This window comes from Aedes albopictus, chromosome 2 (assembly GCF_035046485.1).
Source record: "Aedes albopictus strain Foshan chromosome 2, AalbF5, whole genome shotgun sequence".
NCBI classification, from domain to species: Eukaryota; Metazoa; Arthropoda; class Insecta; order Diptera; family Culicidae; genus Aedes; species Aedes albopictus.
In genome coordinates this window covers 182,984,853-183,009,680 of record NC_085137.1, presented here as the reverse complement: position 1 = coordinate 183,009,680, position 24,828 = coordinate 182,984,853, and the positions used below count along the sequence as shown (strand labels likewise).

The window sequence follows — 24,828 nt, the reverse complement described above, 5'->3', positions numbered from 1 at the left end:
TATACATGTACACCGTGTCCAATAAGTTCTCATACAAAATGAAAATTTAGAAAATATAATTTTATATTACATCTGTGATTTATATTTTCAATATGAATGCATGTGTTTAAGGGCCACATAATACTGATTAGATAAAGCATACGGTTAGGAATAAAGTTATTTTCTACTTATCTTTATAAGCCTAGCAGTGCACTTCCGTTTTCTGAAACCCGTTTGCTCCAGCACGCAAGAAAAATGCTCGAAAAGTTTTTTCATGCTACGGTAGCTAAATGAAGTCCATAAGGTTAAGTTTTGAGTTTAATCCCAAGTATTGTAACATAACTGATTTCATTAAAATAGGTAAATTCGCATTTTTGTTTAATTTACGTTTTATTTTGTACAAAATAAAATGGCTTCGTTATTCATCAATACAGTATCTAATATTTTTTTTCTCTTCTGGTCATAGTTGCTACTAGCCAGGGTTCCTGATTTCCACTTTTTATCTTCTTCCACATTCGAAGACAGTCAGCAGCGAACGGTTGTCGCTTTAGTTCGTGTGTATGCTTGTCAGCGACGACAGCAAACTCCGGCGAACGGTGGGAAGCCACACTTGGAAATTACTCATTCGTCGACATTCGCATCGCAAGCGAATGCGATTCGTGAGTGATGCGATTGATATTGTGCACACGAATTTTTGATGTTTTCGAATTATTTTGTTTGCTAATCTAGCATTTCAACAACAATAAAGTAAAAATGTATGCATTACATGCAGAAATTCTCTTCTACTTATGATAATAGCCGCTTCGATCGCTCACGATTTTGGGCTTTTTTGACTGCAAGCCATTAAACTTGGCAAAATTTTTTTTAGGCAATCAAAAGGTTAATTGGTCAATTAACATCTAAGTTAACTACTCATGCAAAATATTTCGTTTTACCTAATCAAATTTGATAGATTTAAGCATTTAATGTTAGTATGAAAACTTGCATGCAACTTTTGGAGGGTGACTTGTATGGGAAATATCGTACCTAACATAAATCGCTTAAAACTATCAAATTCGATTTGGTAAAACGAAATATTTTGCATGAGTCGTTGATTTAGATGTTAATTGACCAATAAACCTTTTGATTGCTTTAAAAAAATATTTCCTTGCTTAATGGTTTGCAGTCAAAAAAGCCCAAAATCGCATATTTTGCCCCATAAATTGAGGTATAGCTCAAAATTGTGACGTGTTAGAACAAATCTGAGCCCAGATTCGGATTCAGCGGCCCTAAATCCTTCGGAGACACATACGTTTGCTCTTGAGACAGACAAAAAGTTAATTTTTGTTACGCTGTGTTACTCGTTAAAATGAGACGAAATACCAATTACATGGCGTGCGTGCCAGCTGAAATGGACTTACGACACATAAGCGATCAGCAGACGAGGATAAAGGACAGTTAATTCCAAATCATATGCTATATTTGGTCAGTGTTAGATGCCCTTTCAATAAATAAATTTACTTTGAAAATCCTAATTACAGATGTGAAATAAATTCAATTTGATTTTGTATGAGAACTTATTGGACACGGTGTAAATGGTTGCTCCTCCGTGATTGATCTGAGCTGGTACTAATTGCACTGAGATCCAAATGAATAAGGGCTGGGACACTCCACTTATTTTTAAAGTGCCATTTAAGCAGCTCATACATTTTTGATCAATAACGGCGCCGGCCACGTCCTTATAGTCAGTTGGGAAGGGAAAGGAATGTTAGAGTGTGCTGGTTGTTGCTACTAAAGACCGAGAGCACCTCTGCATCCTCACAACCAGCACGGACTGGGGTATTTGTTAGACAGAAGAGATGGGAGATCTGGGAGATGGGATGTTCGTAAGGTGATAGATTGTGTGGTGATTACTCTGAAGGATATGCGGCACAGTTCACTTTGGTTGCATAACTTGTGGGCGTTATATACACTGTGCTGTGGTAGTTGGAAGGAAAGGAAACGAATTTTTGCAATTCGTTTCTGTTTCTAGCGATAACATGAGTCATATATGTAGAGAAGAGAGACAGAGAAAGTGAATAGAAATATACGAAGCATGAGCATGAGCATGAGCATAGATGACCGCACAATTCGTAGTTGCTACTCCGTGATTGACCAGAGCAATCGAAATTGCACAAGGAACCAATGAATAGGGCTTGAGACTAGCTTACTATTCTCAATGTACACAGTTCGAGAGCTCTCAACTTCAATAAGGTCAATAACGGCGCCGGCCACGTCCTTACGGTCATCGAGGATGGGAGGGAATGTTAGTAAGACAAACGTTGTTATAAAGACCGCGAATCGCTGCATCTCCACGTCTGTCTCAGGAAGGAATTTTTTGTTAGTAGAGTAAGGTACATAGTCAGTCCGGGAATCACCTATGGTTGGTGATATGATTCGACAATGGATCAATATACACAAACCGCCGTTAACAACCGACCACTTTTCGACGCAAAAACTAGCCAAAAAGAAAATTCTATCGCGCGTCTCCACCCCACTAGGGAGCAGACACCTTTAGTCTATTCCACACATAAATACACTGAACGCGACTCACTTGTCGGCGCCCGGATTTTTTCTCGACCGGCGAGCCCGAACTAACATTTTTCACTCTTTCGTGTAAATGCAAAAATATGAAAGAAAATATTTATTATCAACTAAAAATGTATTGGGAACTAGCGCCGACGGGAAGCGAAAAATTCGGAAGTCAAATAGACGACGACGACGCGCACGCGGATGACCCGAATAAAAAAGCGGTCTGTACACTTTGCCTCCAAAAACTCACTAAATCGCCTCGTACGAAGATGAGCAGTCAAATCAAGACCAACAATTGAAAAGGCCGCAACAACATTTTGTAAACAAACATGTTTCTATCGACTTGAGGCCTTTTGAACTCCACCCACACCTCACCACCACTAACAGAAAGCGCAAACAACAAGCTTTCTGATAGTGGTGGTGAGATGAAATAGACGACGACGACGCGCGCGCGGATGTTCCGAATGAAAAAGCGGCCTGTACACTTTGCCTCCAAAAACTCACTCGAAAGTGGATAGAAAGATACAAAGTAGGACGAAAGAGACGGGCCAGGGATTGAACCCATGACCTTCTGCATACGAATCAGAAGCGCTAGCCACTAGACCACGACTTGTAATAAGGTACCCCGGGGCAAGTGAGAATCCGGGGCAAGTGAGACCTACAGCTATAATTTGTTTTATTTGTTAGTTTTAAGGCAAACATTCTTCTTAGAAAACACAGGTATCACACCAACGGATACTTTGAATTCAAAAATTGTTATTGTTCTCACCATAAAGAGACCATATATGTTATATTGGCCCCAAGGAATTTAAACCGTTAAACCCGACTTTCGGAATACGACAACAAAACGAAACTCTTAAACTGTATATACTTTATTGCCCTCCACCATCAACCGATCTGTGGTAGAGCACTACAACAACTGCCCCACTCACAAATGATTGGTACCCAAATTCAATTCAATAAAGGGGTGCTCATTTCACGATTCTCACATGTTATTGTTGTTCATATGTAGATTTCAATTCACTAAGTGAGATTAACATACTCTACTAGGGTTTGTGTTCCATCAGTAATCTCACGCTCCCAATTTCATCCTATTCGAAAACAAGCGATTACGGCACCGATTGATTCCGTTCTTTTTGTTTTCATGCGTGCTCACTCCCAACAAAAAATACAAAAATAAGAAACAAAACAAACAGTGCTTCATTCCTTTGTTTTTCGTAGGATGAAAATGGGAGCCACATGCTTAATAAGGGAACCAATACCCTACATTCGTCGCTTAAAAATAGAATAACAAACAAAGTAAAACTTTTTCGGTTTCAGGATAATATTTGGAGTGCTTGCAAATTATTTCAAGCGAAAAAGCTGTAATTTATTTTGATTTATTACCTTTTGTTAACTGCTCTCACTTGCCCCAGTGCATTTCAGCATCTGGGGCAAGTGAGACCTATGAGAGTAAACAAACACAATTTCGCTTTCTTCAGCCTAAGTCGAAATTTACACAAAAGTGAAGTAAAAATCGGTGCCTTAAGTAATCAATCGTTGAATTATACTTAATGGGGCACGTTCGGTATAGTACTAGATTTGTAGTAATGGGCTGAATTTTAGTATGGTGAGAAGGTCAGTTCTCCGTTTCTGCAAAGAAATGGTACAAAAAGCGTGGGTATTATGATTCCTTGCCTAATTTGATGCTGTTTGAGCAAAACTTTGGATAACTATGTTGTTTGTGTTGCAAGAAATGGAGAAAACAACAACACTGTTGTCCAAAGTTTTGCTCAAACAGCATCAAATTAGGCAAGGAATCATAATACCCACGCTTTTTGCACCAATTCAGTGCAGAAACGAAGAATTGACCTTCTCACCATACTAAAATTCAGCTCATTACTACAAATCTAGTACTTCACCGATCTGTCCTATTACTTCTATTCTTATGATGTAGCTATTGTTTAAAATGGTAAAGGTTTTGGTAGAGCATATTTTTAATCTGAATCATCTGTTATTCATATTTTCGTTCAAGCAAATTCAATTATTTTTTTTTTTTTCGCTGCATAATGAGTTTTTCTGAATATTATGGAACAGGCCATAAAGTATGAAAATATTGAAAAAAGACTTATTTGAAGTTCACGATTTAAAAATCTTTATTTAATAATCGTAAAATTATTTAAGGGAAAACATAATATATGTAAAGCTTGAAACATCTTTTGGCGACACTCATCAACTACGTAATATATAAAGTAAGCTTGGAAATCTTTCGGCATTTAACCTTAGGGCGCTTTTTGTATAAATAAAATCAATTTGTTTTGCACGAGCAGCTAGAGTTGAACCATTTTTTTTTTCTCAGTGATTCGTTATTATATGTGTTACGTAATTTATGGACGATACCACAAAACTTTTCCAACATAAATCGCTAAACATAGTTATTCGCATAACATATTTATAATTTATGCTACATTACATATATGCAGCAACTACATTAAGCCATTTGCACAAAAAATCCGAATAGGTCCCACTTGCCCCGTGATACGGTGTAAATGAAGATCTGCTCCACTTTTCATTATATGCGTAATATACAAAATTTAAAAATTTTGAAACTGTTTTAATGCCCGTTAATAAGAAGAAATATACCAACAATGTCTTTTAGATCCATTGAAATTATAAAATTAGGGTAAATGATGATGGTTGGACCAATTTAGTGTATTTTGGTACGTAGTCAAAATTCAAGTTGAGTTTTACATATGCTAGTAAGTTCTTTTCATTCCGAATTTGGAATTGCTGGAAAGCTCTACTCTTCTAGTTTTTAAAAAGCTCAACGAAATATTGATTTATTCAATTAATAATTATATAACATGTTTTAATTAAGCTAAGAATTCTGACCTTGGTTAGACCAACACTGATTATGGTTGGACCACAAATTTGATCATGGTTGGACCAACTGACACTATTGTGCGTTCTGTTTCCTCTATCGACATGAAGTCAAGTATGATGTTTAAAAACTATAATTTCAAATGATTAAAATATGCAAAATAGTTTCTTTATACACTAAGAACCAATAAATATCGAAAATACTGGACTATTCTTACAAGTTTCTGGAGCGCATATAAGCTTTTCTTCTCCAAAGCAGGGAGTGCGATATGGTGAGAGGGACAGTTCAGGACGTTTTCCACTCATTCGCTAGCGGTAATGGTAGCGGTGGCGGTGGGCGAAGAGGTTTGATTTCCCTCATAACCTTTTTCTGCCCCGGCTGGGTGGGTGCGATCCCAAAGAAACTTCAAAATAGATCGTACCCACGGCGGACAACCTCAAGGTAATCTCGCGGATAAGTGAAATGCAGTTATATAAGAGGAAACAAGATGATTCATTAATTATTTGATATGTTTATTTTGGCAATATATGAAGCTTGTTCAAATTAATCATCACATATAAAATACACAGTATTCTTCCCAGCTCATAACGTTATGGTACAAAATGGTCTGATACACATTTACACATGCCCGACATGGTCTAATTTGATTTCCACCATAGACTCGCAACAGTATCAGGCTTGGCACTCGGATTGCGATTACATGTGGATCAGCAGTCAGCAGCTCAGTTTTTTTTATTGACCGCACGCTGAAGCATTTGGCAGCTGGGCAGCCTCTAGGCACCTAATCTCCACGGTCTTCTTCGGGCTTCGGGCCAATATCAGACCAAGTCTGGGTGATCCTGTCGCTCAATGAACACATTTTTCCAGCATTCGTGCACGGAAATCGGCTACTTGTTTTTTCACGGTGGTGGTACACTCGGTCACGAAATCGCACTCGTGTGCCGTGCATTCTAAGACATTCCTTCGAACAGCTGATTTATAGTTTATGCACTTCCATGTTTATTGTAGAGCCGAAAATGCGTTGAAATGCTCAATTGTCAACGCGCGGAAAAACTGTAAACAATCAAAACTGATCATAGCAACCAACATGGTAATGGTTATTATTATTATTATTATTATTATTATTATTATTTATTTTAATTCAAAATTTAGAAAGAGGGAAAAGCCCCCTTGAGCGATTTACATTTAAAATCAAATTTAAATGTAAATTCTAATCAAATCTAAATTAAATTCTCAAAAGGGCGCAAAACCTCTTTTTCTTTTCAAAAATCATTACAAAAATAAAATGTTTTAAAACTAATCTAAAGGCTCAAACGGAATTTATCCATCGCAGAGCCGGAATCTTGATAATGGATCCTCAACCGAAAACCAGGCAATCCTCCATCGATTTTATATTTTCTTCAATCCTGAAAAAAACAGAAAAAAAATGCGAGAATCATACAAAATATAAAAAAAATCATTGTGTTTAAAAATCATACTAAATAAGAAATGTCATTTAAAAATCTATATAACAATTGCATATTTGGAAGAAATTTACTTGCTAATATATCTCGAACAGACTCAGGAAACGTATCATGAGGTTTTTGTAAATTACTAAGGAATGAAATTCTAGGTATACTATATTTATTACAATTAAAAACTATATGATCAATATCCTCATAAAAATCGCCGCAATCACATAAATTAGAATCTTTAATATTAATGCGATACAAATGACTATTACAAATATAATGATTTGAAATAAGTCTTGATAATGAACAAATAAAATTTCTTCCAACAAACAATTTTTTGAACCATGAAGTGTGATTTACAATTGGCTGAATGGAATGACACCAACGGCCTTTATCGCTGGAATTCCAAGAAAGTTGCCAATCATGTAAAGATTTAGTTTTCAATACAGTATGATATTCAGAAGAAGCAATTTGACGATTATATATAACACCACAACGAACACCTAATTTAGCCAATGTATCAGCTTGCTCATTGCCATATATATTAAAATGGGCTGGAATCCATACAAATTTGATAATAAACCCCTGACGGTATAAATTATATAATTCTTCTTTTAATTTTAATATGATATGATGTGTTTTGAAGTTAAAATTAATGGATTTGATAGCATTTAAACAGCTTAAACTATCCGTACATATAATAAATATATTGGGAGTTAACTTTTTAATTATCGTACAAGTAAAATATAAAGCAGTTAATTCAGCAATGAATATTGAACAAGGGGATTGTAATTTATAAAAATAAGTAGAAGTGTAATTATATATACCAAATCCAGCAATATTTTGAATCAATGACCCATCAGAAAAATAAATCTGATGAACATCGAAACCAATAAATTTTCGTTGAAATAACGAAGATGCAAAACGAGGAATTTCGAAACTAGGAATTTGTTTCAATTCTTCATTGAATGATAAATCAATAATAGGAGTAAATGAATGGATATTAATATCAAAATTATGGAAATTAACTGAGGGAATCAAATTTGGCGCAATATTCAATGAGCAACAATATTGAAATGAATGCAATATTCTACAAGTAGGATTTATTATTGATAAGCATTTCAAAATGTCAATTAATGGATGATTTTTATTGATACATTGTAACACAAATTTGCAATTTAGCTCGTGCAAACGCATTTTGAGTGGAATAATACCCGCTAGAACTTCTACAGATTTAGTATGAGTAGAGTTCATTAATTTGAGACAGATTCTCAAACTACGGAATTGAATTTTCTCTAATTTAGAAAAGTGTGTATGAGTTGTGCTTATAAAAGTGAAACAACCATATTCCAAAACAGAACGAATAGTTGTTTTATAGAGTACTATCAAATCAGATGGATGTGCACCCCACCAAGTGCCTGTAATGGTTTTGAGAAAGTTTATTCTTTTTGAACAAATTTTTTGAACGTGTTGAAATAATGGTTAGGTCTAACCTGGTCCAACCAAAATCAAACGTAGGACCAATCATGATCAGAATCAGATTGTCAAATTTTGCTAATTTATGGGGTTTTAAACGGAAAATGGTTAATTATTAATGCCCCAATGTGAAGATTACATATTTTCGTAATTGTATAGCACAAAATGTTTTTGAATTTGAAAGAGAATATATCTTTTATGGATGTCACAAAATTAGTAATTTTGAAGTCCCAATGGTGCTAAGAATAAGTCTCTTCAAAACCGTCAATTTTTTAATAGATTTGCAAACATATTAAGAAAAGTCTGTAGAATTTCATTGGGGAAATAGTTATTCTTTGACTGTATCAAAATATTATGTAATTTTTCTCTGAAAATGTGAACAAACTTGACTTTTTTCAAAATGGTCCAACCATAATCAGTTTTTGGACTGGTCCAACCATCATCATTTACCCTATTTATGTTTAGAATTTTTTGGTTTGACAAAACCAAACTCAAAGTTCAATAGACAGCATCAGATGTGTTGACATGTCTAAGGACATCCAAAGCATTCTTAGATTACATCCTAAAGTCTACGGGTGTACCGGTAACTTTTTTCATTGTACAAAGCTACGATTTGTAATCTATTATTGTCGGGTCGCCACCAAACCGGACTTCGCACAATCAACTCGCGACGCGACCCAACTCGCGACGTTTTTAAATCATGTCAAAGGTAGTGCGCATCCTTCCCGTTGTTGTCAGCAACACAGCGCACTAGATGCGAAACAGTTGCGACACTTGGGGACCAAGAAAATGGCATTTTTTATTGAATGTCGGTCTTGATTCCAACCGGATAGACAATATGTGCAGTAAATCTTCCGACTGTTCAATTAGCTGGCTGATGTGGAATATTCCAAAACTACATACTTTGGAATAATTATTTATTTGAACCCTGTCTTATTACGTATAGTTATTATTTTTAGCTTGAGAAACTACTGTTATAGCCATAGACTTTTAAGAATTGAGTTCCAGAACACTTCGGATTATCTGGAATATCCCAAAATTTTCTAAGAATGCCTTGTGACCTTTAACCATTAAGTGAACATGATAGACTGCCTGTACTTCGACACTTATGCGACACCTGTAAGTTGGAGCCTTAAAAACGAATCGGTTCGAACCAGTGTTGCAAAAATGTGTTAAAAGTTATAAACCATGGTTTTCATTTACGCGGATTTCCGAATTAACGCGGTTTATTTTTACGCGGTATGTATCCCCCGCGTAAAAAAAAACTGACTGTATGATGGTTATAAATATCACTTTCCATAGCGCCCACCTTGGCAGCGAGTTCGCTTTTTCATTGCCCAGGATTGAGCAATGCGAAGGGAGCCAAACCAAGGTTAAATTATGTGCTTGCATTCAGAATTGATCGTATTTCGTTCAGGGAATACGGGCAATGCTTCACCAGCCTCATTGAGCGAATAGCCTCAAGATTATCCGTGTAAAGGAAATATTAATCATAGGGAAGAGAGGTGATTCGCTCCAATGCGTAGTGTATAGACGCTAATCCAGTGACATATACATGCAGTCGGGTCTCCTATTAGACGCTGCCATCCACTTTACGCTTACCGTTTTCCAGACTGTTTTCTAACCAATTTAGTTCATTTTTTGTATATGATGAGTCTATAATAAGCACTAACTGCTCTAACTGACAGCTGAGAAATTGCGGTGGGCGTGAAGTAGGTGGCAGCGTGACTGTACTGAGCAAGGACTTTGAAGTTTATGGGCGGCGCTATGAAGTTCAAAAAATACACTAAATCCAGTAAAATTATTTGTTTTTGACCCGTCAGTGAAAAACATTCTGTCTCAACTGACACGACCAAATTTGCTTGCTATTTTTTTTGGAATGTGCTCCGATTGGAACTGTTCTGGGATTCTACGGATTTCTTGCTTCATGATCAAATCAAAACCTATAGTGGAATTGGAGAAGTCTTGGAAGCAAACCTCCAGTCCAGAGTCACTAAACAAGTAGTATACATAAGTTTTGTTTGATGAACTCGTTCGATCACTTTTTCAAAGTTTTCAATTATCAATGGATTCGCCACCTCACTGCGGATGAAGAACTTCAACGACATTTCCATGAAACGATCAGATAAAAGGATGTTTTGAACGCAGCGGATGTGGGGGGGTCTTCGCCGTATTACAATTCCCGGAACCGCTCTACACTGTGCTTGACGAGCGCAATCGACAATTAACCCGGACAAGAATTGGTATTCTTCCTGCGGCGGAAGAATACAGTCGAGTCCCTTACTAAACGAATTCCTATTAAACGGACTCCTATTAAACGAACTCCTACTAGACAGGGGTGAGCGTTATAGGAGACTAAGAGCTTATGGGATTTCGGCATTTTGGGGGTGTGGCCTATTATCTCGGGTGTGTTAAGAGTTAACGCAATACTTTCTTCGGCAAAGTTTTAGAGCTTGATAAGATCTACCATTTAGAACTTTGGTTCATATGATTAGTTGGCAATTTGGCCGCTAGAGGGACCATCAACAATCTGATGCTAAATTGCACTACGGGAACCATATCAGGTTGTCAAGCATACGTTACGATATGCGACAGCTCAAGAACCTGATAATTTGGAAGGTTAGTGTCTTCGGGAAAGTTGTTGGGTACGCCAATAACTTACTGACGATGCGTTGCGAAGTTCGGAATTCCTCCACTGGGCGGCGCTAGTGAGCAAGTAAAATTTCAAAACCTCATATCTCAGAATCCCGATAACTTAGGAAGATGGTGTCTTCGGCAAAGTTGATCAGTATGACATAAACTTACATAAAAATAAACACTTGTTTCGCAATTCTGCCACAAGGCGGCGCTAGTGAACATGCAAATTTCAAAACCTCATATCGCAGAATCCTGATAACTTAGAAAGTTGGTGTCTTCGGCAAAGTTGATCAGTATAACATAAACTTACATAAAAATAAACACTTGTTTTGCAATTCTGCCACTAGGCGGCGTTTACCGGTTTTTTTCGTCTTTTTTCGATTTTTTTTGGCGGTTTTTCGGCTTGGCAAAACTAGTGTCGCTCCCCCCGATAACTTAGAAAGTTGGTGTCTTCGGAAAAGTTGATCAGAATGACATGAACTTACATAAAAATAAACACTTGTTTCGCAATTCTGCCACTAGGAGGCGCTAGTAAACTTGCAAATTTTAAAAATCTCAAAGCTCAGAATCCTGATAACTTAGGAAGTTGGTGTCTTCGGTAAAGTTGATCAGTATGACATAAACTTACATAAAAATAAACACTTGGTTCAAAATTCTGCCACTAGGAGGCGCTAGTGAACTTGCAAATTTTAGAAATCTCATAGCTCAGAATTCTGATAACTTAGGAAGTTGGTGTCTTCGGCAAAGTTGGTCAGTATAACCTAAACTAACATAAAAATAAACACTTGTTTCGCGATTCTGCCACTAGGCGGCGTTTACCGGGTTTTTCATCTTTTTTCGATTTTTTTGGCGGTTTTTCGGCTTGGCAAAACTAGTGTCGCTCCCCCCGATAACTTAGAAAGTTGGTGTCTTCGGAAAAGTTGATCAGAATGACAAGAACTTACATAAAAATAAACACTTGGTTCAAAATTCTGCCACTAGGAGGCGCTAGTGAACTTTCAAATTTTAGAAATCTCATAGCTCAGAATCCTGATAATATAGGAAGTTGGTGTCTTCGGCAAAGTTGATCAGTATGACATAAACTTACATAAAAATAAACACTTGTTTCAAAATTCTGCCACTAGGCGGCGTTTACTGCTTTTTTTCGTATTTTTTCGACTTTTTTGGGGGTTTTCGGCTCAGCAAAACTAGTGTCGCTCCCCCCGATAACTTAGAAAGATGGTATCTTTGGCAAAGTTGATCAGAATGACATAAACTTACATAAATATAAACACTTGTTTCGCAATTCTGCCACTAGGCGATGCTAGTGAACATACAAATTTTAGAAATCTCATAGCTCAGAATCCTGATAACTTAGAAAGTTGATGTCTTTGGGAAAGTTGATCAGAGTGACATAAACTTACATAAAAATAAACACTTGTTTCGCAATTCTGCCACTAGGCGGCGCTAGTAAACATGCAAAGCCGAAAAACCGCCAAAAAAGTCGAAAAAAGACGGAAAAAACCCGGTAAACGCCGCCTAGTGGCAGAATTGCGAAACAAATGTTTATTTTTATGTAAGTTTATGTCATACTGATCAACTTTGCCGAAAACACCAACTTCCTAAGCTATCAGAATTCTGAGCTATGAGATTTCTAAAATTTGGAAGTTCACTAGCGCCTCCTAGTGGCAGAATTTTGAAACAAGTGTTTATTTTTATGTAAGTTTATGTCATACTGATCAACTTTGCCGAAGACAAAAACTTTCTAAGTTATCAGGATTCTGCGATATGAGGTTTTGAAATTTGCATGTTCACTAGCACCGCCTAGTGGCAGAATTGCGAAACAAGTGTTTATTTTTATGTAAGTTTATGTCATACTGATCAACTTTGCCGAAGACACCATCTTCCTAAGTTATCGGGATTCTGAGATATGAGGTTTTGAAATTTTACTTGCTCACTAGCGCCGCCCAGTGGAGGAATTTCGAACTTCGCAACGCATCGTCAGTAAGTTATTGGCGTACCCAACAACTTTCCCGAAGACACTTACCTTCCAAATTATCAGGTTCTTGAGCTGTCGCATATCGTAACGTTTGCTTGACAACCTGATATGGTTCCCGTAGTGCAATTTAGCATCAGATTGTTGATGGTCCCTCTAGCGGCCAAATTGCCAACTAATCATATGAACCAAAGTTCTAAATGGTAGATCTTATCAAGCTCTAAAACTTTGCCGAAGAAAGTATTGCGTTAACTCTTAACACACCCGAGATAATAGGCCACACCCCCAAAATGCCGAAATCCCATAAGCTCTTAGTCTCCTATTAAGCGGATTCCTATTGCGCCCCCCGACCAGTGATCTTATAAGAGTCTCGACTGTATTAACCAACTGCTAGCCCTTGGAGGTGCTTTGTGAGATCATACGCGACATCGATCTGGCGAGCTTGACACGAATCATTGGCAACTGAAATTTTGATCGACAGATGATCATTACTATGGGAAACCTGAATTACATTCCACGTGCAATCTAATGATAGTGAATTCGAACATATTGAGCGGTCTAATATCATATTGCCGCAAGATCTCTATGAGATACGCTAGGGCTGGGCGGTATAAACACACTGACTATGATGAAACTTTTACCTTGTATAGTAACATGCCATACAACTATTTCAGTGCCGTTCATCGGGGGGAAATCAATTCTATAAAAAGAATATATTCACTTATCCAGAAAGAGTCAATTTTCCGGAATGGTCGACTGGATTCTGTCGACGCTCCTGCTGACTAGTTTGTTGGTTTTCTGAACGAAAAACTAGGGCAACTGGGGATTAATATGCGTCCGGAAGTAACGGAAAGTCTCCAGTAAAAAATTTAAAGCCTGGAGTTGATACGTTTTGGGAAATTCCGTTACTTCTTGATGTTGCCAGAGGGGTTCACTGAGCAGGTTGAGTAACAGGAGCGTTCTGAGAAACTTGCTGTTGCATGTTTTCGTTTTGCAATAGATCGCTTTTTTTTTCGTTGACTGTACTCCTCGCCTCCCTCAGCGTCAGAGCCTTGATCATCTGCCGGCAGGAATGCGCAGATATTGTTGCTAGTGATAGCGTAAAAAACAGCTACCGAGGCGATCTTTTTCAGTATATCTGCATAAGATCGCCTGGATTGCTGTTTACGGAGTTTATCGAATTTCTCACGCTTTACATACTTTGGGCATGCACTGAGCTCGTGAAGAGGAGATTCGCCACAAGTGGAACATTTTGGCTCCATATTGCAGGAGCCCTCCGCATGTTGTTCATCACATGCGTATGCGGGTACTCCCAATGAACATGAGAGATCGGCAGTTCCACGTACCGAGTCTCCAATTACAAATCCTTTTTGTTCGCTGGGGTCGTTGCCGTTGTTATCGGTTCGTATTATTCTGTTGCTGATTTTCTATTTCTATTATTTACGGCTGGCTCGTAAGGCCGGACACCAATTCCCTACTTTCCGGAGGACCACAGTTGAGCTGAAAGTCCTTCCCTGGCACACGTACGTCGATCAGCCGCCCCTAACATGGGGATCAAACGCTGTTGTGGATAACAGGCGCTTATGTTTGCAGAAGCAAACTCCCCTTCCCCTTCCCCGTCAGCCTACTACCAAAGTTCCCACCGGGGTTGATTAGGTACCCGATCTTGCTCGTAGTTTCCAGCCGATACCACGCGGAGGGTGGGGAGGAGATGCTGTACAGAAGCTAGTGATCTCAATGGGATGTATATTGCGCGAATTACCAAGCCTTTACAGTGCCAACCCACTTTTCATTTTCACCAGAAATTCCAGTAACCTTTATTGTGCCTTCTTTAACTCAAACGCTTGTTTAACCCTTTATAAGGCCGAGAAAACTAGAAGAGTTGTCAAAGCGTACTATTATGGAAATGATTATATACATGATAACATGTACAAAACAATTTTTGTTCGAAAGAAACTCTCAAAAATCTAGGTGGCAATATAGTTGCCACTGCCTTATAAAAGGTTAAGTGACGAAAACAACTATTATGCCTTATGTTTCACAACGTTGCTACCCGAATAAAAAATACAGTAGAAAAACCGAACGTTGTATTGTAACAGTATTATTTAGAACCATATTTTTACAATAGACTCCACTGTTAAAATAAAAAAAAAATACAAAAACAATAAGATGTAATGTAGACACCATACCGTGAATTGTAAATAAGATTTTAACAATATATTATACAGGTTGTTAAGTATCGTAACAATATAAAAAAATATTTTTCTCCATATATATTTTTTTGCAAAACCATACATTTTATTGTTAATGAATTGTTCAAAGTACTGATACGTGGGTTTAAATATACCGTACATTGTATGGTACATGAATGGTTTAAAACAATAAAATGTACAGTAAACGAATTGTTTTTAATTGTAATTTCACTACTGGTTATACATTTAATCAAATGGTTTTGGAATGGTTCTCTTTTGTAACATTGTATTGTTTTACATTACATAAACCATATATTGTTATATTATCTTGTCATTCTCCTCCTGTTAATGGCACCTTAGGCTTACTAGATTTATTAGAATTCCCTTTGGAAATTCTCCAGAGCGTTTTCGATAACTCTTCATATATAGGATCGCCCACGTCTAAGTAGTCTCTGATTGCATTAACAGTTGAAGCTTAGGCTCCCATGTCCCACCAGCCAGATAACTGGGTTTTGCAAACTAAGCATTATTTGTGGCAACACTTTGAGCGGCATAATGGAACTATGCCGAGCGCGCTAAGTGTTATTAGACCACTAATGTAGTTGCATGAAGTGGGTGACGAGATACATAAGTATAATTACAGCGTGCTTAACCGTTATTGCAATATTGAGGCACTAGTTTGACTAAAGTTTGAAATACATAACAACTCATGAGAAAACTGTCAAGTTCGATTCAATTATAAGTTAGGTTAAAAAGCGAACCCGCAGACGAACCTATATTAGAAGTCATTTCAGTGTTCAGTCCAGTCCAGTCTTATTAGAGATCACAGTCATTTACACCTTTTCGTCGATATTCGGCTGCCTTTGTCTCCGACATTCGCAACTCAAGCAATCAAACTACCGTACGAAACAAAAATGTCAAACGAATGCACTTGACCACGATTGCATCTTCGGGAGACGGTTCGGCTTTTGTTATTCCTGTCTTCTTCCACAATGAGAGCTGTGATGGCCATATGTGTGTTGTATTCAATTCAACAAACAAGAATAAACTAATAATAAAATAATTCATAATCGGAATTGGCTGAAATCCATGCGAAAAGCTAGAATTAGACAAATGTCATCGTGTCAGACGACATTGATTTGGCCCTTTTCTATATTTATTGATCTTCGTCCTACCGCTCGTGTTGTGTGTAAGAGGTAACGGTAGCGCATGAATGTAACAGAGCAAGCTGACACCCGACTGCGGCATCGAAATGGAGGTAGTGTCGAATGTTTACAAGACTGGTCCAGTCCATATGTTAAAGATGGCTCCACGTCAAAGTTAAAGTTTGTCAATCGCATTTGATTCGATTGTGGTTCTCGCAAGTTCACTTGAGAGAAGAGGAGGAAACTCCCCTAAATGCCAATACCGAAAGAATAGTGTTGAACTCATCCACTGATTTACGGTATTCTGACCTGTATCTTTCCGGGTTGGCCTACATTCGTATTTCTCTCATCGCACCCTACACACCTAGCCCGCCATATCTCTTGGAACCCTGTTTGGACCTGCAGTTCTTAGGACATCTGGTTTACCACTGATTTAAACTTGTTATTGACTTTAAATTGATGTTTCAACTTATTCACTTTTTTCTCTTTCCTTTCCATCGCATCAAAAAAGTCACAAACATCAACAATACAAAGCACGGAAAAAATCTTAAACTGAATAAATAATTAAAAATTCACGAAAAAATAATGTTTCAGAAAAGTGAATGGTTCAAACATAAGAAAAACAGTATGATATATTGTTACATAAAAATCCAATGTAATTGTATAGTATAGCGAACCATTTCATTACAATACACTTTATTGTAGCTGGTACACTGTATGGTGCAGGAATGGTTTTCACCAAACACCCTATGGTCAGTTTTTATCCGGGTAAGTGTTCTAGGTTATTCAAGAACTGCTTGAGTTACATTCATTTTTTGAATCTTGCTACGATAATTCTTCTATTACTAGATGCTTTGACATTAATGAGATCATTTCATATTCTAAATCTTTTTAGGCAGATTTAGGTAATATTTTTTTTTAATTTCAATACCCAATAGGTTGCACTTGCTAATCGTCGGCTGCTCCTAGGTGCCAAGGGTTGCATTATTGTCTGTTCTTTCAGGATGAATAAATAATGTGGATCTAAGTTTCCCCGTCTATCATGATAAAACTGTCTCTAAGTTGTGGATATATTAAATCATGAATTTATACCACAACTATTGTTCAAATCTTAAAATCGCTGAGTCTACATTTCGAACAGTTTACGAATGTTTCGTTCCATCGGGACACGGTCAAGTGTAGAATCGCTACTCACGATCCGATCATTCTCATTTTTATCGAATCAGAGGTGTTTCTCGATCCGAAACCTGTTTTATTTTACAGATGAGATTCACTTCGGGAAATACCCCCATCCGCATGGGCATTCGCTGAGAAAAACCATATTTAGTGTTACGAATTATCTGCATAATACAACGCAGTTTAGTTCAACCGCGCTTCAACCGTTTTGCAAGCTTGAGTGTGTTGATCGCTCCATTAATCGACGGTTTGTTTCATTCGCAGGACTCAACATGCGTTTACTTGCGCCCATAGGATTAGTTGTTTTAGCAATAGTTTCACACTGCCAAGCGCAAGGGTAAGTGGCACCTAGAGCAGATTGAGAAGATTCCAAAGCTTATTCCGTTCCCTAACGTTACAGCTCAGACCCCACGGTAGGGGCAACGCCGGAAAATCTCGCTGAAGTGTCCCAAAGTGTCACCAATTTGGCCCAGAAGATCAGTCTGGCCATTGCCAACCCGAAGAGCAAAACGGAAATATTCTCCCCGGTGAGCATAGCTGGTGCTCTGTCGTTGCTGCTGCTCGGTTCCGGTGGTACCACCAGAGATGAGTTGATGAACGTAATGGGTTTCCAAAACAGTCGGCTCACATTCACCGACATCCACAAGAGCTTTGGGCGGCTGTTCCAGGATCTGGTCTCGAATGATCCGGCCCAAAATGTGAGCATCCCTTGGCGAGTCACTGACAAGTGCAACAACTACGACTATGAAGATGAAGACTATACCCAGGCGAAGCCAGCGACCCAGCAACGAGGCAAACGGGACACCGAGTAAGTGGATTTGATTGCCTAATTTCCTGCTTCATTATGCACCCATACAAATTCTCTATTTTTTTTTATTAATTTTCATTCGGGGCTCAATGTACGAGTCTATTTTTAATACTGCACAATCATTCGTTAAATATGAACTCTGTCTTCTTCGAAGTGAATTGTCATTGTCGCGTTTTTTCGGCTCTTGAAGGAGCGTTCAGACCTCGTCGGATAGTGCAGAAAACAGGGAACAAGAGAAACGACCAGATTGAAAAAAATCTTATGAATTGGCAGTGATAGACAAACAAAATCTTGAAAATGGTGAAACGTGAAGTTCTATGGTGAAAGTTTCGGAAGATCGCAGTTGATTTTTTGCCATTTTGAACCCAGACGCAAAAAAAAATACGAAAAGGTAAATATCTCCTCACTTGTTTAATATGCTAACTGTTAATGCCTAACGCGATTCCGTGGATGTATATACTTCATGGTTGTGATACAGTGACATTCACTTTAGACGGCATTTCGGTGCGGCTTAAAGTATTGATTTTCGACATTTTTTAGATAGTTACTAGTTTAAATAACGTGTTAGATTTTGCACAAATTTGTTCAATCGCTTTCAAAAATGCTTAGTCGAAAACTGATGCTTTTCACTCATTCCTGCTTGGTGGAGGAGCCTGTTCATGCTTATACGGTTCATCATTTGCACAGCACTTCAAGGACATTGGAAACTGTCAATAACTAAGATTGTTCTCAAAACTCATTCGTGACCTGTGTAGAATTGCAACGTGTATGTATTAGAAAAATAAGAAGTAGTTGTGTAGTACTAACCCATACCTGTAATGCGAAATATATTTACTACTCTACTCGTTGAAATTTATTGTGTGTTTTATATTTTATCTAACAAATCACCAATTAATTACATGAAACTTTACCTTTTGCTTCAAAAATGCTCATAGTAAGCTTAATTTGACTATAGTTATTAATATTTTTTAACACCAGGAGCCTCTAGTTAAAATAAACATGCGAGGCCCTATGATCAATCTTTTGTAAGGGAACGTTTATAAATTATGTCACGCTTTGAAGAGAGATGAGAGGGGGATAGCAAAGTGAGACGACTCATACAAAATTTTCAGAGGTCTCTTACAAAAAGTGTGACATAGGGGGGAGGGAGGTTGAAAATGGAAAATTGATGCGTGACGCACGCCATGTCCGAACCAGCAGATTATAAGAATTGAATGTACATCGGGTTTCTTTCCACCAAACATCAGTATTCAAGCTATATTTTCATTTGCAGAAGGTTTCAATATATTGTATCGGTGAAAATTTTTCCATACATTTTGTATGGTAGAGAAATGAACCGAAAATGAGAATTTCATGCAAATTTGTATGAAAAACAGCCAAAAAGATGAAAAAAATCAAAATTTTCCCGATTAAATATTTTAAAAGCTTCCACATATGATAATATAGCATGAATTCTGATGTTCTGTGGAAAGAAACATGATGTAGGGTCTTGTTCCATTTTGGCAGGTGTATCTATTTTGGGCACTTGCTGCTGCAGCTAAGTCAATTTCAAACCGATTGATTTGAATTTTTGTATAGATTTAGGCACGTACAGTATCTAACTCAGTACAAAAATTCAAATCAATCGGTTTGAAATTGACTTAGTTATAGCGCCAAAAATAGGTACACCTGCCCAAATGGTACAAGATCCTACATTAGAATTTTATAATCTTCTAGTTCAGACATAGCGTGTGACGTAATTTAAGGATGATCTCTAATAACGAAATTTTTCCTAGTGCTGAAAATCTCTGCAATAAAGTAGTAATAATAATAATATTTAAATCAGTTATATATATTGCTTTACTGATTTGCAAAATTCTAGAGGGTCATGCTTCCTGGAGAAAATCCACTGAATATGTCGGCATCAATCATTCCTTCAGCATTTTTTCCAAAAGTATTCCAGTAATTCATTCAGCAATTAGTTAAAGTTATTCGGAAATTTGGCTGGCTATTCCTGCAGGGATGTCTTGCCCAGAGTGGAGAATATCTTGGCTATCTTTTCTATGGACTTTTCTATGGATTACAATGAGATTGTTTTTCGAAAATCTCTGACTTTGGGGATAAACCAGCCTCAGGCTGAAATTACTCATAATAAAAATTCATTAATAAAATACAATTTGAACTCACCCCACTGTATCATCATCAGGTTTTTTTCTGATTTGGATGATCTGTGGTAATGAAAATTACGGAACATTATATTGCATAGTAAGTTTTACGATTATGCTGGACAATTAAAATCCGAACAAAAATTTCAGAATAATTTCAAAATTCAAAAACATAAAATAGTTATTTATGTAACGAGTTGCAAAAAGTTGATTTTTTCAGCACGAGTCGTACATTTATCCAACGAGACTTGCCGAGTTAGATAAATACGAAGAGTGCTGAAAAAATCGAGTTTTGCAACAAGTTCCATACAAAATTTTATGCAATGATTTTTTTCATTATACAACTCATTTGAGTTGCATAATATTCATAATGCAACCCAAATGAGTTGCATTATGAACATTATGCAACTATTTTTCATTATGCAACTCATTTCAGTTGCATAATGAACCAGTTCGAAAAAATTGTCCATTATGATACCAAAATGAGTTATATAAAATAGAAATTATGATACTGAATTGCATAAACGTTATTTATCAAATTTCAATCATTATTTCGGTTGTATTAGCCCTTTTAGGTGGATTAATCATCTTTTATAACTACCTAAGATTTTATTCGTCATGGTTACATTGTATTTTAAGTAGGTTTACTATATATGATCAATAAAATTAACTTATATTCTTAGATCGGCGATTTCGAAAACTTTGACCCATTCTCACCCCCTCTAAGGGGTGATATTGGGTCAATTTTCAATCATTTGTAATTTAGTAAGCAATTCATATAATGTGATACTTTCTTGCTAAACTATTATTACCACGTAGAAGAGTATACATACCAAATAAAAAGTTATTCCGACTTTAATTGCATTTGTTATTTAACAAAAAGACTTTGAGTATCCTTTTTTGACCCATTCTCACCCCCAACGACGGTACATTCACACACACTTAAAATGTGTGAAAAATGTAGAATCAATTATTAGAAAATTATTGCGAAAAAACCCTTTTCAAGGGGCTGATGCTAAAAAACGTAACGTATCTTGAAAAGTAACGGAGTTACAAACTTGGCGTCTTCGACAAAATTGCTTCAAACAACATTTTTTTACAACTTTTGTGAAGACGTCAACCTTGTATCTTCAAAAATTCAAAAATATAATTTTCAATCTCACTTTTAGGGAGATCGATCATTTGCCACAATAGTTGAATAGAAGCTCCTTGTGATAGTGAAAAACTTTTTCGAAGACACCATGACGCTAAACGCCATAATTAAAAAGCTATTAATTAAGCGCGCTAAAATCACGAAATCAGCCACTGTGCGTCGGTGATCTCATCCAGGTTTTTACACTGGAGAGTCGCCTCGTCGTTAGGGCTCTTACCTGCACGTTTTAGTTTAATACCTCTTGAGCTAGTGCTCGACGATGGAGCTCCACGTTGGAGATCCGATTGTGAGGCCACCATGCACAAATTATATACCGCAGGCATCTATTGATGAAGACCTGCAGCCGTTGAGTGTTCTCCACTGATACACACCAGGTTTCACTGGCGTATAGTAGCTCAGATTTCACGTTCGAGTTAAAAATTCGGATTTTGGTGCGTCGACTGATCTGCTTGTTTTTTTCATACATTTCTTAATCTCGCAAAAGCAGCCTCGGCCGCCATTTGGCTACCACGATATTGGAAGCTTAAAATATTCTCCACTGATTGCCCAGTTACCGTAAAGCTGAAAGGGTTGACCGTGTTTACATCCAACGACTTGGTCTTTTTGACGTTGATGGTATAGGCTCTGCATATCAGAGCGCCGTTGAACTAGGAGAGCAACGTCATCAGCCAATTCGAAGTCATTTAGGTGGCTTATGGTAATGGGCTGCCCCCAGCCAATTATCGCATACAGTCAGGTCACCCTTTTTGAGTACCTTTACTAAGATGCCTTGCATCCAGTCGGCTGGAAATGTCGCGGTTTCCCATATGTTGCAAAATAATTGATGCAGCAGTTGTGCATATTTTATGGGGTCAGCTTTGAGCATCTCAGCTGATATGCGATCGACCCCTGAGGCTCTGTTCGATTTCATGCTACGGATGGCTGTTTCTATCTCCTGAACTGATGGAGCTTCGGTGTTGACACGGGTGATGCTTCGAACCCTTGGCGGATCATGCTGACGTGTTGACACTTAAAAAGGTTTCCAAAGTGCTCGAACCAGCGTTTCAACTGGTCAGCCGGGTCGGTCAGTAACTGTCCAGACGTGTCTTTCACGTGCATCGTAGCATTCATTTTGGTCCCACTAAGGCAACGTCAGACATCGTACATACATACATTTATTTGTTCAACATCACATTTAAGACAAGACATAATCAACAATAGTACGCCACAATACTCGATTTGTGGCTGCCGCTCTCCATCCTCGGTCGCGCCCAATGCTCGCCAGGTCACGCTCCACCTGGACCGCCCATCGTGCTCTCTGCGCTCTACGCCTTCTTGTGTCAACCGGCATTCTTGCAAAGCCTTCTTAGCGGCTTCTGGATGCTAGGTTCGCCGTAAAGTGCAGCGAGCTCGTGGTTCATCCTTCTCCGCCACACACCGTTCTCCTACACACCGCCGAAGATCGTCCTTAGCACGCGTCGCTCGAAAACTCCGAGTGCTTGCAGGTCCTCCTCGAGCATGGTCCATGTCTCGTGCCCGTAGAGGACCACCGGTCTTATTAGCGTTTTGTACATGGTGCATTTGGTGCGTGGGTGAATCTTTTTCGACCGCAGTTTTTTTCTGGAGCCCGTAGTAGGCCCGACTACCGCTGATGATGCGCCTCCGAATTTCACGGCTCACGTTGTTGTCAGCCGTCAGTAAGGATCCGAGGTAGACGAATTCATCCACCACCTCGAAAGTATCCCCGTCTATCGTAACATTATTACCCAGACGGATCCGGTCGTTTTCGGTTCCGCCTACCAGCATGTACTTTGTTTTTATGGCATTCCCCACCAGTCCGACCTTTGCTGCTTCGGGTTTCAGGCGGGTGTACAGCTCTGCCACCGTTCCAAATGTTCTGGCAATAATGTCCATGTCGTCCGCAAAGCACACAAATTGGCCGGATTTTGTGAAAATCGTTCCCGGCTCGTCGCATCACACCTTCCAGAGCGATGTTGAAGAGCAGGCATGAGAGTCCATCACCTTGTCTCAGTCCCCGGCGAGATTCGAATGAACTGGATAGTTAACTCGAAACCCTTAAGCAGTTTAGCACACCGTCAATCGTTGCTTTAATCAGTCTAGTCAGCTTCCCAGGAAAGTCGTTTTTGTCCATGATTCTCCATAGCTCTGCGCGGTCGATACTGTCGTATGCCGCTTTGAAGTCGATAAACAGGTGATGCGTTGGGACCTGGTATTCACGGCATTTCTGGAGGATTTGCAGTACGGCAAAGATCTGGTCCCTTGTCGAAAGGCCATCGATGAAGCCGGCTTGATAACTTCCCACGAACTCATTCGTTTTAGGTGAAAGCCGACGGAAGATGATCTGGGATAGCACTTTGTAGGAAGCATTCAAAATAGTGATCACCCTGAAGTTCTCAAATTCCAAATGGTCGCCTTTCTTGTGAATGGGGCAGATTACCCCTTCCTTCCACTCCTCCGGTAGCTGTTCGGTTTCCCATATCCTGACTATCAGCCGGTGCAAACAGGTGGCCAACTTTTCTGGGCCCATCTTTATGAGTTCAGCTGCGATACCATCCTTACCAGCTGCTTTGTTGGTTTTGAGCTGGTGGATGGCATCCTTAACTTCCCTCAGCGTGGGAGTTGGTTCATGTCCGTCCTCCGCTGCACTGGCGTCGTCGTTTCTTCCGTTGCCGTGGGCTCCCGTGCCTACGTTCTCCACGCCGTTCAGGTGCTGATCGAAGTGCTGCTTCCACCTTCCGATCACCTCACGTCTGTCCGTCAAGAGGCCTCCGTCTTTATCCCTGCATATTTCGGCTCGCGGTACGAAGCCGTTGCGGGATGCGTTGAGCTTCTGATAGAACTTCCGTGTTTCTTGGGAACGGCACAGCAGTTCCATTTCTTCACACTCCGCTTCTTCCAGGCGGTGCTTTTTCTCCCGAAAGAGGCGGGTCTGCTGTTTCCGCTTCTGTTTATAAAGTTCCACGTTCTGCCGAGTCCCTTGCTGCAGCATTATCGCCCTCGCTGCGTTCTTCTCCTCGAAAACCGTTCTACACTCTTCGTCGAACCGTTCGTTCCGTCGATTCCGTTCCACGTACCCGATGGTGCTCTCGGCTGCGTCGTTGATGGCTGCTTTCACTGTACTCCAGCAGTCCTCTAGAGGGGCATCATCGAGCTCGCCCTCGTCTGGCAACGCGGCCTAAAGATTCTGCGCGTATGCTGAGGCGACATCTGGTTGTTTCAGTCGCTCTAGATTGTACCGTGGCGGTCGTACATTGTTGATGACGGAGAGTTTTGGGCGCAGTT

The 24,828-nt window shown here is 38.8% G+C and overlaps 1 protein-coding gene across 1 annotated transcript in view; it reads left to right on the top strand.

Annotated features, from left to right (window-relative positions):
* The window catches only part of LOC109409278 (uncharacterized), a 59,981-nt gene that overhangs the window by 13,776 nt on the left and 21,377 nt on the right, over positions 1 to 24,828 (top strand). The window contains exons 2-3 of the mRNA XM_062847882.1: positions 17,706 to 17,778; positions 17,842 to 18,249. Of these exons, the coding sequence (XP_062703866.1) occupies positions 17,714 to 17,778; positions 17,842 to 18,249 (473 nt within the window). The 5' untranslated portion in view covers positions 17,706 to 17,713. The remainder of the gene's footprint in view (positions 1 to 17,705; positions 17,779 to 17,841; positions 18,250 to 24,828) is intronic.